Raw genomic sequence first — 14,528 nt, forward strand, 5'->3', positions numbered from 1 at the left:
TTAAAACAATGGAACTTATTTGTTAATTTACAACCATGCTATGTGTACTTGCTACATGCACAGCATAAACATGGATCGAGGCAGAATAAATGTGACACTTTTCAAATGTTTTGTTTCTGGGACATTTTGATAGGCAAATGTCATAAAAGAGGGATTCTCCTGGGAATTGTCATTTCTCTTCCGATCCTGCAAACCCTGTTATCCCCATGATCACTTTGATGGGACCCACGTGCCACCCACAAAAAGAAAAACCAGGAGAGCCTGTTTACATCACTGCGGCCATTTATTTATTATGTGCACATTAAGGTGTAACTATGCTGATTATATTTCTCATGTGGTGTTTATTCGAAAATATAGCCAAAAGCAAAACAGTACAGACATATACAAACCGAAAAATGTAAAGCAACAGAAAATACAGATTAACAGAAAGGCAAATGATATTTTGAAAATCCAAAGCCAGTATCTTAAAACATGCAGAGGATTAGGGATGACAGTGATGCCACGTTAGATCCGTGTAAAATTATTCAGTGTTTCCCCCTCTCTTATGTCTGAAAGGCCTCTCCTTTCGACAGGGATGATTGAAAAACTCTAAACATTACAAAAATGTTAATACAACACTAGATTCCTACTTGAACAAGGGAGAGGAAGGAATTATTTTCTATGAAAGTGGTCCTAGTACACTACCCTGTGAAAATGGCACCATGAAAACATTTTTGTTGTAGATGACTTTTAACCGTAAGGTTTCAACTGACAGTTGGAAGACTGCAACTCTTATCGGTCTTAACACTGTGACCAAATGACGAGGCTGTAGTGTTCGGCTGTAAATGGAGCCCGAATCCGTAAGAAATAGTATGCTGCTATGAACATAAACAGTGGGGATCCTCTCTCGGCCGCCACTCCAGTGGGCAACATTCAGCCCTTGGAAGTCTACAAAATGTTATAAATTGGAACCTGTCACTAGCATTTTCGAATTTGGGAAATACAAGTGGGGGATGCTTTAGAGTCATATACTGTAATTTTAATCTGTATTATACTAAGTACAGCATTCCAAAATATACATCAAGAAAGACTACAAGTAAATGCTCTACAGTAAAGAGGTAATAATTAAAAAAAAATGCTACTGATCTGGAATATTTATAATCAGAAAAATAAATATTCAGGGAGCTCGCCAGAAGAATAAAGTGCTCTGCCAGTTATTAAAAGATTAATGCTGGTATATTAAATATGGCATTCCCCACTGGAAAATACAGAGATTCTTCTGGGTTATAATCAATATTTATTTCACAGGATTAACTGTTTTAGGAACAGATATAAAGCTTTGCCACAAAAGAGGACAAAGCACAAACACTAAATGATAAATTAGGAAGAAGTAATGTTATCCTTTTAGGGACAAAATTTAGAGGAATGCAAAATTACGCTCCATGAATAGTGTGTATGAAGAAAAATCGAATAAAAATGAGATCCTTAGTGTAAGGTAACTTAATAAGAAATCCAGGTCAAATAAAATTCTTTAAAGGAAATACCTAAATGCCACTGACTTTTCAAATACTATCTTGGCACAGAATCTATAAAGGCAAAACTAAACAACCAAAAAAAAAAAAAAAATCTCTACTACATCAAAACAAAACCACCAATTTATATCATGTAAAGAAAGAGACTGACATTAAGATATGTGACCACGCACATTAGCCAGCACGAACTCTACAGGTGGTTTCAGCAGCAATGAGAAATAACGCACAATTCAGTCCCAGCACTCTGTTTCGAAAATAAAACTTCCTGCCTCCCTACAGATGCAGGGCGAGGAGGTAGTTGGGGGTTGCTACTGGTGAAGCCACTTCATGTCACCCTGTTCATTCTTTTATTCCCAGTTAATTATTATCTGTATATAATATAAATCTGCTAGGCCATAAATTAACAGCTTTCAGGACAGATGCCTTGCAAAGTTCTTAGGGAGGTTAAACAAATATTAGAGCCTAAAACCTCCCTCTATAACAAACACACACACACAATGGAAGTGAAGTCGTTAGTGAGTTATGGGGCAGGGAGGGCTTGGGGTTCTGTCTCAACTTTAAAAGCGCCTTGCCCCAGACAAATTGATATTATACCTTAGTGGGATCATGGGCTTGCATCCATTCTAGAAACAAAGGGAAAAACTATTCAATGTCATAATCTGTTTTCTCACTGGGCAAATATCAATACGATTCACAATTTCACCACAATGGTTGCTCTGTCTTCATGTGTTATCTACATAATTTCCCCCTCCAAATACAGAAAACAAATAACGAGCCAGTCTGGGCGACTGATCATGTTTCCCTCCTATACTACCAACCTCTGGGAGTAAACGTTTTCCAAACTTCATGATCACGTTTGGAAGTGATTCATTTATTATTGAGAGAGCTACTGAAAGAAAACAAACAAACAAACAAAAATCCTAGATTTTATCACATCCCCAAGCCAATCTTTTACTTTTCTAATGCAGAATCAAAGAAAAAAATTATTCTGCGAAGAGAGTTCTCGAACCTTTATCAGTCAGTAGTACAAATCTGAATCTTACCTAATGGACTTACTGTCCAAAAGGGGGGGATTTTTAAAAATTTTGGATACAATCCTCTGATTTACCATAATTCTTAACCACACTCTTTTCTACTTACTCTCTTAACCTCAGCATGAGGGAAGGGGGAAAAATGGAGTTTGACTAATACAGGTGATAAAACAGTGAATACGTAAATAGAAACGGCCATATTTTAATAAAAGGCAAAAAAATTGACATTTATAAACTACATGGTGGCTTTTTGGAGGGGGGTAGATGAGAGAAATATCACACCTCCTATTGGCAGGACACATTTTGATAAAAAATCTCAATGGTCTTCCCCACTGGAATGATCAGCTAGAAGACAAAAAAGTACATACGGTTTTTTAAAAAACTGATACCTACTACTGATAAAATTCTGTTTAAACTATTTCCTCTTTTAAAGATAAGCACTATTTTTGAAAAAATACATTTTACCTACTAACGATGCAAGGCAATTTTCATTGCCTTTTACGGATTTACTCAGAACTACCTAACAAGGAAAGAAAGTATAATTACCTCAGCCTAAATGTTAGAGGGTTTTATTCTAAAGTTTAATTCTTCACTAATTTATTCTATGATGAATTTAATAGTCAACCAGGAAATTGGCTTTTATAAAAGTTATTTTATGGGCAGAAAATAGAGGAAAAAGTAATCATAAATGCCAAACTGTCTCTCTACTTTACGAAGCCAAATATTTCCTCATAGACTTGGTTTTTAAAGCTGGAATTTATCCCTTCAGGGTCACTATTATTTTTCAAAACTCCTACAAATATTAAATCTAAAAACTAATCGGTAATTCTAATTCTTCTCTTTCTCTTCAAATTTCTTCTCCTCCCCTGAGCTGTTGACTTTCAAAAATTCACAGAATGAGCATGTTTCTTGCAAAGTGGCTTGTCCTTCTTGGAGAAAAAGGTCTGACCTTCCAAACTTTCGCAACATACCTGAAAAAGAAGCATTATTTAAAAGAATATCGTTATTTTATCAAATATGCCTAAGAAGGGGAAATGATTTTTCACCCACTGGATAAGACAAAGCACTTCAGTTGGTTGTATTGGACATTCTGATATTTAACCATTACTATGATATCTCATGCAATCTTTCAAAAGCAATGAAGAATGACTTTTTTCTGGAATGCATTCTGATTTATTTAAATCAGTGATCACTATTTTTCTTTATGATAAGTGAAGCACTTGGCTCTGATGAAAAAATTAAGACATAAAGAGGTCACATTAAATATAAGTTCTCTTCCCAAATTCTAATCAATGCCTCCTGTTGTAGGGACCCAGAGCATTCAAAACAAAAACAAATACAACTGCTTTGCCAGATATTCCAAAGGCCCCAGACACATAGACGTAGACTGCCTGAGAATTCTTTTTAATTCATTTATTTGTTCCTTATAGTAAAAACCCTGGTCAACATCTGGCTACTGGATGATTATACAGTCTGTTAACTATCTACATTTATGTCTTCTTGTCTTTCCTATTGCCTTTGGTAAGTGTAATGGTCATGAGCATCTCTACCAGAGAACAGGAGCAAGCAAATCTGCTACCAGTTGTTACATTTTATAGATACCCTGAAGTCTAAGAGATGGAGGAGGTGAGCAAGGTCAATGGTCATGTTTGGGGAAATCCTTTGATTCCTATTAACATAACTTTTTCCCTTCATACAACGGGTATTGAGAATTATAAGATATATTAAATCCGATTAAAAAAAAGCAAATATCTGAACAGAATATCTCTATTGGATATTTACTTTCTAAATTAAAAATAAAAGTCTTAGGGTAATGTAAATCTCTCAATCTATCTCTGCCATTAAAAATAAAACCAAATGAGGAGGGCACCTTTTGGGATGAGCACTGGGTGTTGTATGGAAACCAATTTGACAATAAATTTCATATATTAAAAAAACATAAATAAATTTAAAAAAATAAATAAATAAAACCAAAAATGTGAAAATATCAAATACAATAGGTAAACTATAGGTTTATTATAGTCTCAAAAAGAAAAAAAAAATTATTCATGGACTATTGCTAAGGAAGGAGGCAAATCAACATATAGTTTGCTTCCATGATTAATTCAACAATAGATTTTTTTTTAGAATTGTTTGTTTCTATTTCAAGTACTCATGTTTCCAAAAATTACTAAGAACACTCCAATAAAACAGAGTTTTAAAAAAATGTCAAGGTCTCTTACTGTTTTAAGAAATATACAGCTTCTCCTTATAAACATAAATTAAAAATAGGACCTTCTCTAAAGGGGTAAGCATCTTATTCTGTGCCAAGTAATTCAAAATAATGCCAAAAAATTTAATGAACAACTTTGAAGATCACTGTAAAAATACTTCTGGGTGTGAAGGTCTGAAAGATACAAAACCTGCTATTTCCATTTAGTGCTTAGGTGAAAACTGGCCATACTTGCTCCTCTCACTTGGAAATAAGAGTTTACTTACTGAGCATACAAAGCAGGTGTCATGCCAGGTAAAGCCCAGGGCCTCCAGGAACATGTCGCCAGCCTCTATGGGAAATTCACATCCACGGCATATGGTACCAAAAAGGGCATAATAATCTGTATTGGGGCGGGGTGGGGGTGGGGAGACATAATTTAAACATGAGAAAGCTTTAGAATAAGAATTCCTAGAAAGCAGCAACAAAATTGGAATTAAATGAGAAGATGAAGTTACTAGTAACTGGAAAATTTTCAGAGGGTATGTTTTGGCTTGAGACACATGTGTAGTGTGGTTCAGGTTACCTGTGGGGTAAATGCTATTTATTTACATAACGTCCTTTATTCTGTTTTTTTTTTTTTAATTTTTTTAATGTGTATTTATTTTTGAGACAGAGAGAGACAGAGCATGAATGGGGGAGGGTCAGAGAGAGGGAGACACAGAATCCGAAACGGGCTCCAGGCTCCGAGCTGTCAGCACAGAGCCCGACGCGGGGCTCAAACTCACAGACCGCGAGATCATGACCTGAGCCGAAGTCGGCCGCTTAAACGACTGAGCCACCCAGGCGCCCCTATTCTGTTTTTCTACGTAATACTTCTCACTTATCTCCAGCTACTTAAATGTCCAACTTCGTATGAAGAACAACTCTGTTCTCTGATAAGCTATCAACAGACATGACTGTTTTAACAAAAGACAACAGAACTTCCAAAAACTAGCAACAGTAAGACTAAAGAACATAAATCAAGAAGAAATATCTGATATCCCAGCACATTTCATAGAGTATCTAACTTGGTAGGAAAGAAAAAAAGTCACAAGAAACTTCCATGAATAAGAGCCTTGACTGAGGTTCTAGCTGGACTGTATCCTAACAGTATTAGCCACTAATTCTTTTGCTGCAATTTCCTTTCAATTGTAAGACTTTGTGCTAAAAATCCTTAGCCAGAGAACACCATTAACTTGACACAGAGTAGTTATAAAATGCCAGTAGGATTTCCTTCTAAAGAAAGCAGTTTTGATAAGATGTTTCTTTATTATTACTAAATTAGAACTTACTGGCAATTTTCTTTTATGCAGCCATTCTCACTACTTGTGTTTACTCCAACCTGGGCTGGAGCGGAAAGTAGACTATCATTTCCAACTTCATTTACCTTCCTTAACAATCTTCAGTATTCCTTAGCACCATTTGCTCCACACCTATCCACTGAGTCCTACTATGTGCCAGGCACTGTTCTAGGCACTAAAGAGTGGCACAATGGTGAAAAAGACAGATGTGGCTGCTCTCTTTAGGGTGATTATATCTTCACTGGGAGCAGGATGTTGTTGTTTATTGTATTTTTCAAACAAGTGATAATAATTTCACATTGTGAAAAGGACCATGAAGAAAAGAATCCTGTGATACAGAATAGTTAAGGGAAGTATGTAACACTCCATTAAATAGGTGGGTTATGAAAGGCTTCTCTAAAGAGGTAACAGTTGGGCTGAGGCATGACAAAAAAAGGAGAACTCACCACAGAAAAGCTGTGGAAGAACATATCGGTTAGAAGAAACTGCAAATACAAAGACCCTGAGGTAGGAAGAATCTCAGCATGTTCAGAAAAGCAAAGGGGTGATGACATATGCCTGACAGAGGGTAAGGTAGTAGAAGAAAAGGGTGGCAAAGCGTGTCTAGTAAGGAATGTATGTTTACTCAAGTGGAAGCCAACAAAGGTATCAAGCATAATCTAATTCACACTGAAACAAATATTATCATAACTTCTATTTAAAGGTTGGGGAAAGAAGACAGACCATCTTAGTTGGTGATCAGAACATCCAGGCAAAGGGTGAGTTGGATTTAGTTGTGACCACTGAGGTGGAGAAAAGAATGAATTTATATACACTGAGGGTACTGCTAGAATTTACTAATTACACTGGATATGAGGAGAGTAAGGGAAAGAACAGAATCTTAGATTTTGGGATAGTGGACAGTGGGGCATTTATTGAAATGGGAAAGGCTGAGCTAATAACAAGTGTTGGAGGTTAAAAAAATACAAGAGTAGATCATGTTGATTAGAAGTGACATTTATTTTTTGTTTTTAAAAAAATTTTTTTAATGTTTATTTATTTTTGAGACAGAGAGAGACACAGCATGAACGGGGGAGGGTCAGAGAAGAGGGAGACACAGAATCTGAACCAGGCTCCAGGTTCTGAGCTGTCAGCACAGAGCCCAACGTGGGGCTGGAACTCACAGACTGTGAGATCATGACCTGAGCTGAAGTCGGACGCTTAACCGACTGAGCCACCCAGGCGCCCCTAGAAGTGACATTTAAATAAATCTTCAAAAATATTTTTCCTTTTCTGTAAGCAATTTTGGGGTTTTAAAAATCTTCCTTCTTAGACTACATGAATATATTAAGGCTAGATAGCTGTATAGGTATGTAGCTGGACAGGGACTATCTGCCAGTTAGTCAAAATGTCTTGCAAAACTTAATTTTAAAACAAACAAACAAACAAACACCTCTTTCTTCAGAAGAATTAAGTGAAATCACAAAATGTGAAATATTCTGATTGAGTCAGGGTAGCAGCTTGTAGCCATCCTGTCCCCAAATAGCCCCCCGACAAGATAGGTCACTGGTGTCTCCATAGAGTTTCCTGGTGGATAGTCTGGCATAGATCCGCGCTGCTCCTAACTCAGCTGGAAGGAATGAGTGAGCAATAAAAGGTCACGTGATGCTACCAGCCTCAAATTAGAAGCTGACTGCTCCCTTAACTCAATAGTGTACAACATTCCTTTCCTCCAGCACCACACTTTGCATTTCAAGGTAGATCAACAACTCTAAAGTGGAAATGCAGCGGTGATGAATGCAGGCATGATGAAGGAAAATATTTTGTTTTTTGAAACATATGTGTGGTACTAATATCTAAGAGGAATAATAACAAATAAGTGTTATAAAAGTTCACTTACAGCCTTTGGGAAAGAAAAGGAAGTGTTCAGAGCTCACGTAGTAAGACAAATGTAGCAGATTGGTCCTTAGAGTCCAGTTTATTAAAAATAATTTTACTAAGGGAGCAATCCAAGCCAAGGTTACCCTTCCATTCAGTAAGAGTAACAAAGGACTTCCAATTTATTTTCAAGGCGGTTGCCTTAAACAGCAAATCAATATCATGTTCAATAGCTGAATACTTCTCATGTTTGTAACCACTCAAAATTCACCATTAGAGGTAGCTTTCAGCTACACAATGTGGTGGAATTCATATCCATAAACTATTAGGGATTCAAGTAAAATATTTTCCTACTAGATAATGCATACATACATGCTCATTTCTCTTCAGGAAACTGGGAATATCTGTTTTGACGAAATCACATAAAAGTTTTACATAGTTTTTTGCTGTATATTTAGAGTAACATTAAATGCCCCCAAAACAATTTGGAAATCCACTTTGTCCCCTACTGCCTTTCAACTTGGTAGTAACATTAAGGGTTAAGTTTATTCAAAATTTAAGAAACTAATGGCTTCAGGATCTTACCAGTCTCACAGTATGGTTCACCATCCTCCAAATGAAAAACATTATTACGAATGGGTTTTCCACAGGCCACACACACAAAACAGGAAACATGCCAAGTTTGTTTCAAAGCATTGATGACCTCCTGTTACAGAAAGGCAATTGGATATAAAGAAAGATGATCATACACAGATGCTTGCTCTATTAGTTGTACCAACACAGCCCTTTTAAACTGACCCAATGTAGGCACACGCTTTGTTGTTACCATCAGCTTTTCCTCTAAAGACACACTCACAAATGGTCTAAACTGATACCCTATATAATACGTGAGTTTTCAGTAAACTTATTTAAATAACGACTGTTGTGTTACTTAAACATTATATAGGGAGTGAATAAAGTAAGCATTTCATGAGTACTTGCTGTAATACATTCTGCTTTCTCTCAAAAGGGTGTCAGGGAATATTACAAAGGTTTCATAGTATTATCTTGAAAATGTCATGGAGGGAAAAAAAAAGAAAAGGAAATGTCATGGAGGAAGGGCAAAATGTTCAAAAATTAAAACAAACCTATGCTTTGGTGTATTATGGGAGTAATAACATAATCAGTGTAATCCAATCAGTTTAACACATGTTTACAGTTCTGGAAATCAGCTGTGACTACACAAAGCACACACTCAAATGAGCATCTAAAATTTGAACCACAAAGTATGGATTCTAGTCAACAATGACCCAATGGTTAAAAATACCAAGTATCAAAACAAAACAAAACAAAACAAAACAAGTATCAAAGACTTGGGCCAGAGTTTAATTAGTAAAAAGTCTTATTAAGAAGCTGGTTTTGCAAGGAATCATTTCTTTGGATTGACAGAGATGGAGCCATTAAACATTATTTTTTGAAGATGAGTTAATAAAATGGGATTTACTCTTTTATCACAAAAAAAGAGGATGCTACACATAAAGTATGGTTACAATTTTGTAAATGAATTACAAAGAGCAAATTGGAAGAAAATACATCCTAAGCTTAACAGGAATTATCTGGGACTGGTAAATATATAGGTCATTTTAATATTCTTCTTTACATCTTTTTGGTATTTTCTAATTATTTAGAGTGAAATATTTTTATAATAAAAAACTGTCAAAATACAATGATACAGAGTAAATTATTAGCCACAGAAAATGCAACAGTTCCCTAGTGATGGATAATGGGAAGACATGGCAGTAATTTAGATCCAAAAAGATCACCATGAAAATGTACAACAAATATACACTGAACCAAATCATTTCTCATGGCTCTTAGCATTTACTTCCCTTTCTATCCTTGAGACTGATTCCTATCCCTTAGAACAGGCAATTGAACAACTGAAACAACCCAGAGGATCTGTCCCTGTAGTGAAGTTCTGGCCCATCTCTAAGGCAATGAGGATAAGATTTCCATTTCCTACAACCTCATTTGGTTCTAAGACTGTTACCTGACTTTGTGTTATTAATGATTCTAGAATTCCATAGACTGTATTTATATACAGTATTAACATATATTCAACTTCTTATTTGTCACTTGGGAAGGTATAGCCCGTATGTTGCTACTTTTTTGTTCCCAACATGTTGTACAAATTAATAATACAGAAATATTTCATGAAGAATATTTATAATTTAAGTATCCTCAAAGTTTTAGACCCACTTAAAGATGTAACATGAAATTAAAACTACTCAATAATTTATACTAACTTTTCTCTCAACTGACACAAATTAAACTTTCATTATTACATTTTTATAGAGAGAATGGCAGAATTCAGCAATGCCATCTCCATCTTCTGTATTAGTTTTAGGAGTTTCGTATGGGACCAGGCACCTTGGCCACTTCTAAAATAAAATTCCAACTCCTGGTCACCCACAGGAAATGACTGACCCTTTCTTTGCAAATTGCAAACTGAGTATTCCAGAGCAGGAAATTCATTCATTCATCATTATTCATTATGTATCTGACTCCTACATTACTTCCTTTTCGAAAAGGGGAAAAAAAAAAAAAAAAAGGTGGTTAGCTTATTTTTCTATTACATGTCTACTCTCATAAAATAGGTTATATTTTTAAACATTATATGCATTTAAGAAAAATATATCATTTATAAGCTTCATGTCTTATATATTTCATGAGATCTGTGCCCTGTGCTTGAACCCTGACAAATGGGGAAATGCTGGTCTTATAAAAGCTATGGAATTTAATTTAAAACAGTGAAGGTGTCAGTTCTGAGAACTCTGATGTGTGTGGTCCTGTGCGACCTCTTCATTCCTGAGCAAACAGGGTCCTGTTGAGGTAGCACACCCACAGTAAATTATTTTTTTCCCCACAGTGGCTAGACTTTCCCCAGACAAGCGAGCACTCAGTAAGACAAACCCAAAGACAACTTAACCCCACGAGTCCGATATACTTCTACAGAGGTCTATTTAGTTTTGCTTTACAATAATAAACAGTGATGAAAACAGAGAGGGGATCAAGCAAGAAGAAAATAAAAAGGAAAACTGATGTAAGGGTTTCAAAACAAAAAAATTATTGTGCTTTAAAGCTCATTCAGAATAAACAGGTTTCTGATACTTACTCCAAGGATCTTCCTTTGACATCGACCACATTCAGGAGCGAAGAATTTCTCATAGCACAGCTCACAATACAGGGATCCCTTTTCCTCCACAAATCCAATGTAGGCCATTGTATTTTTGCAGTGAGCACAGTTAAACTCTTCTGGGTGCCAAGATTTCCCCAGTGCCACTAGGAATGGTCCCCTGCCAGAAGAAAAGAGATCGAGTTGGCTTGGGAATAAAAGTTTCTAAAGTTAGCTTGGACAGAACCTCTTTTATGCAATGTCCAAACAATTAAATACTTGCTCAATTATCCTTCTCAAGGGCTGAAAACATAGGCGCAGTAAATTTACATAGGAACTCTCTGCGCATTTATGTGAAGAGAATAAAGGGGAGGAGTAAAAAGCACTTAAGGGATTCCTTCAAGAAAGGCCATTTCCCCCACTTTTTTTCATCTTCAACAGATTTGGTGGTTATGTTGTTTTTTTTTTTTTTATTTTTTTAATGTTTATTTATTCTTGAGACAGAGAGAGACAGAGCATGAATGGGGGAGGGTCAGAGAGAGAGGGAGACACAGAATCTGAAGCAGGCTCCAGGCTCTGAGCTGTCAGCACAGAGCCCGACTCGGGGCCCGAACTCACGGACCGTGAGATCATGACCTGAGCTGAAGCCGGACGCTCAACCAGCTGAGCCACCCAGGCGCCCCAGTGGTTATGTTTTTTGAGTTGCAATGAGTGGGTCTGTCTGCATCATGATAATGAATGAGAATGAGGATGTTAACTCTGACATAAAATGAAATAACCAGGAAAAAAAATACATGGTTTAGACAGAGATGAGAAGTTGACATTTCTATAAAATAGACAAAAGAGAAATCTCAATTTGGTAATGTCAGGAGTCTTAAAAACAGTAATAATTATTACCTGAGAAAACACTGCAGTCAATTTCTCTTCCCCGCACATTGTTTCATATACTTATTTCTCAACTCTATTAAACATATCAAATGTTTATGACCCCTCCAAATAGACTATGGAAACTGTCAACTGGATATTAGAGACTGTTTTGAAGCTACTTAGAAAGGTTTTATTTAATTAAAACATGACTGATTTTTAATGCACATTTGTTTCAAGGTAACAAATGTTTGTAAAGAGATTTTTTTCCATTAAATACTATATAGTCATGAACTGATAAGGCGGGTTTGGTTTCCTTGACAGGAATCCATTATGAACCCTTATCTAGTCATGAAGCCTGCAGAGATGAACCATTCTAGCCTCTGCAACGTACTTCTCAGTAGCTCCATCCCACTAATTTTTATTCACAGAGTGGCTTTACCTCCAAGGCACTTTTACACTTATCCAATTTGTCCATACAACATTCCTGTGAGATAGACCAGGGCAGTTATTACAAACTCAGTTTAACAGATGGAGAAGCTGAGATACAGAATGTTCAAAAGATTGACAAATATCATAAAATGACTGACTGAGTGAAGGCCAGAAGCTGAATTTCCTGATTTGTAGCAAACTGGTATAGTCAACTGAATGTTCTGCTTTTCATCTCATTACCATCAATTATCATCACTGAGTGACCACACAGTTAATTGTCAGTGAGCACGGATACCTGACTTCTAGGCAGATTATAGGAAAAGTCATAGTAATGAGCATCACAAAATCGAAGCATTTTTTAGCCTTTAATGATAACATAAACCTTAGTATTCAGTAACTATTTCCCACTGGGAAATTCTTTGCAAATACAGTGATGTTTACTCAGAACCAGCACCTAATCCTCCAAGAGTCAAAAACGTAAAAAAGTTCTCGATGAATGATAAAAATGTGTTCTTTGAGGTATAAGAGGGTATTTTCTAGCCTCATTTTTTGTTAACTTGTTTTTTATTAATAACATGATGCCACTTTTATCAGCTGGTGCATGCAGTTCTCCTGAGCATTTGAGACAAATACTTTATTATTATGTTTTTAAGCTTTAGGGCACCATAGTTTTGTTATCACTAACAAGGAGTGTCTTTGTTAACTAATTCCTGCCAGAGAAAGAAAGGGCTATAGATCACTTATTCTGTAACCAAATATGTTACTTTGGGTAGGTTGTCCCTCAATTTTTAATTGGATAATAAATAACAGTTCTACTCAACAAGCTCCTTCTTCTCATTTTCTCAGTATATATTCAAAGATAAACCAAGGAGTCACAATGCTCAAAGCTAGACAAAGTTTCATGAGTCCACTGAGCTTTTCCACCAAGTGGGTATCTGGTTATACAACCTTGAAAAGGCTGCCAGGTTCAATTTACTGTGACCATAACATAGAGTCTGGTAGAACTGTGCTAACATTTGCTTGGACACTAAAGGCAGATTTCAAAGAATTTGTTAGACTGAATTTTTTTTATGAGGGCACATCTTCCAGCTCCTCCATAGGCTGGATGGCCCCTGAAGGCCTGTATCTGTATTCAGCTTTCCAGTTTGCAAAAGTCAATCTAATCAAACTCCACATTCCGTATGGATGCACTTGAGAGCTTTTCTCCACAAACATGGCTGTCAGTGCCAGAAAATATTTAACAAAATTCATCTGAGAAAAGAACAACTGATTGAGGAATACACACTCCATTTTTAGATTTCCTAAAATAGGTGTTGAAACCAAGTCAGACCAGCAGAGAAGGACGTTCTGCGATTCATGGCATATTGGACCTGATCCATTCCACAGAATGATTCCTTTAATGACCGGTGCTCAGCCTGACACCATCAGTCTACACTGACACTTGTCCTAGGAAACAGCCTTGTGACAGTCACCCTTGCTCCTCCTCTAAGTTGCTATTGAGAGTGTTATCTGTTAGAGATCATACAGGGTCATTTCCATGTGGACTCTCTGGAGAAAGTCCTTCAGGTTTGTGTAGTAAGAACAGTTTTGCTTCTTCTGAGCAATAGGGTTTTTACTCATCGTACAGTAAATTTAAAAATTAACTTTCTTTGTTGACCACTAGAAGGCTTAAAGCCAAATTTAGTCAAACCCTAGGCAAGTATGTAAGGTCATTATTATAGGTTTTGCCAAGTCTCAATGAGCACATTTTTGACCAGTCTTCATTTTTAATGGTCCCATTCATGATTTTCATTATTCTTTTGCTTCCTTTTATAATTTAGAAGATTTTCTTATATTTCATGTATTCTTAAAAATGTTTTTAAAAGGTTTATAGAATAGTGCCTAGTACAAATAAATTAATTAAATTAATTAAAACTATCATCAGTTGAGAGACACCTGGGTGGCTCAGTCAGCTGAACGTCCGACTTTGGCTCAGGTCATGATTTCATGGCTTGTGAGTTGGAGCCTTGCGTCGGGCTCTGTGCCTGCTTTGGATTCTGTGTCTCCCTCTCTCTCTGCCCCTTCCCTGTTCTCTCTCTCTCTTCTCAAAAATAAACATTAAAAAAATTAAAAAAAAAAAAAAAACTATCATTGATTGAAAGAATA

The 14,528-nt window shown here is 36.3% G+C and overlaps 1 protein-coding gene across 11 annotated transcripts in view; it reads right to left on the minus strand.

The window, feature by feature from the left end:
- Positions 1–1,287: 1,287 nt before the first annotated feature.
- The window catches only part of PDLIM5 (PDZ and LIM domain 5), a 219,392-nt gene continuing 206,151 nt past the window's right edge, over positions 1,288–14,528 (minus strand). For all 11 annotated transcript variants that reach the window (XM_042935867.1, XM_042935866.1, XM_042935873.1 and 8 more), the window contains 4 exons: positions 11,088–11,268; positions 8,519–8,639; positions 5,021–5,136; positions 1,288–3,513 (listed from right to left, as the gene is read on the minus strand). In XM_042935867.1, coding sequence (XP_042791801.1) covers positions 3,424–3,513; positions 5,021–5,136; positions 8,519–8,639; positions 11,088–11,268 — 508 coding nt within the window. In that variant the 3' untranslated portion in view covers positions 1,288–3,423. The remainder of the gene's footprint in view (positions 3,514–5,020; positions 5,137–8,518; positions 8,640–11,087; positions 11,269–14,528) is intronic.

Source organism: Panthera leo, chromosome B1 (assembly GCF_018350215.1).
Source record: "Panthera leo isolate Ple1 chromosome B1, P.leo_Ple1_pat1.1, whole genome shotgun sequence".
NCBI classification, from domain to species: Eukaryota; Metazoa; Chordata; class Mammalia; order Carnivora; family Felidae; genus Panthera; species Panthera leo.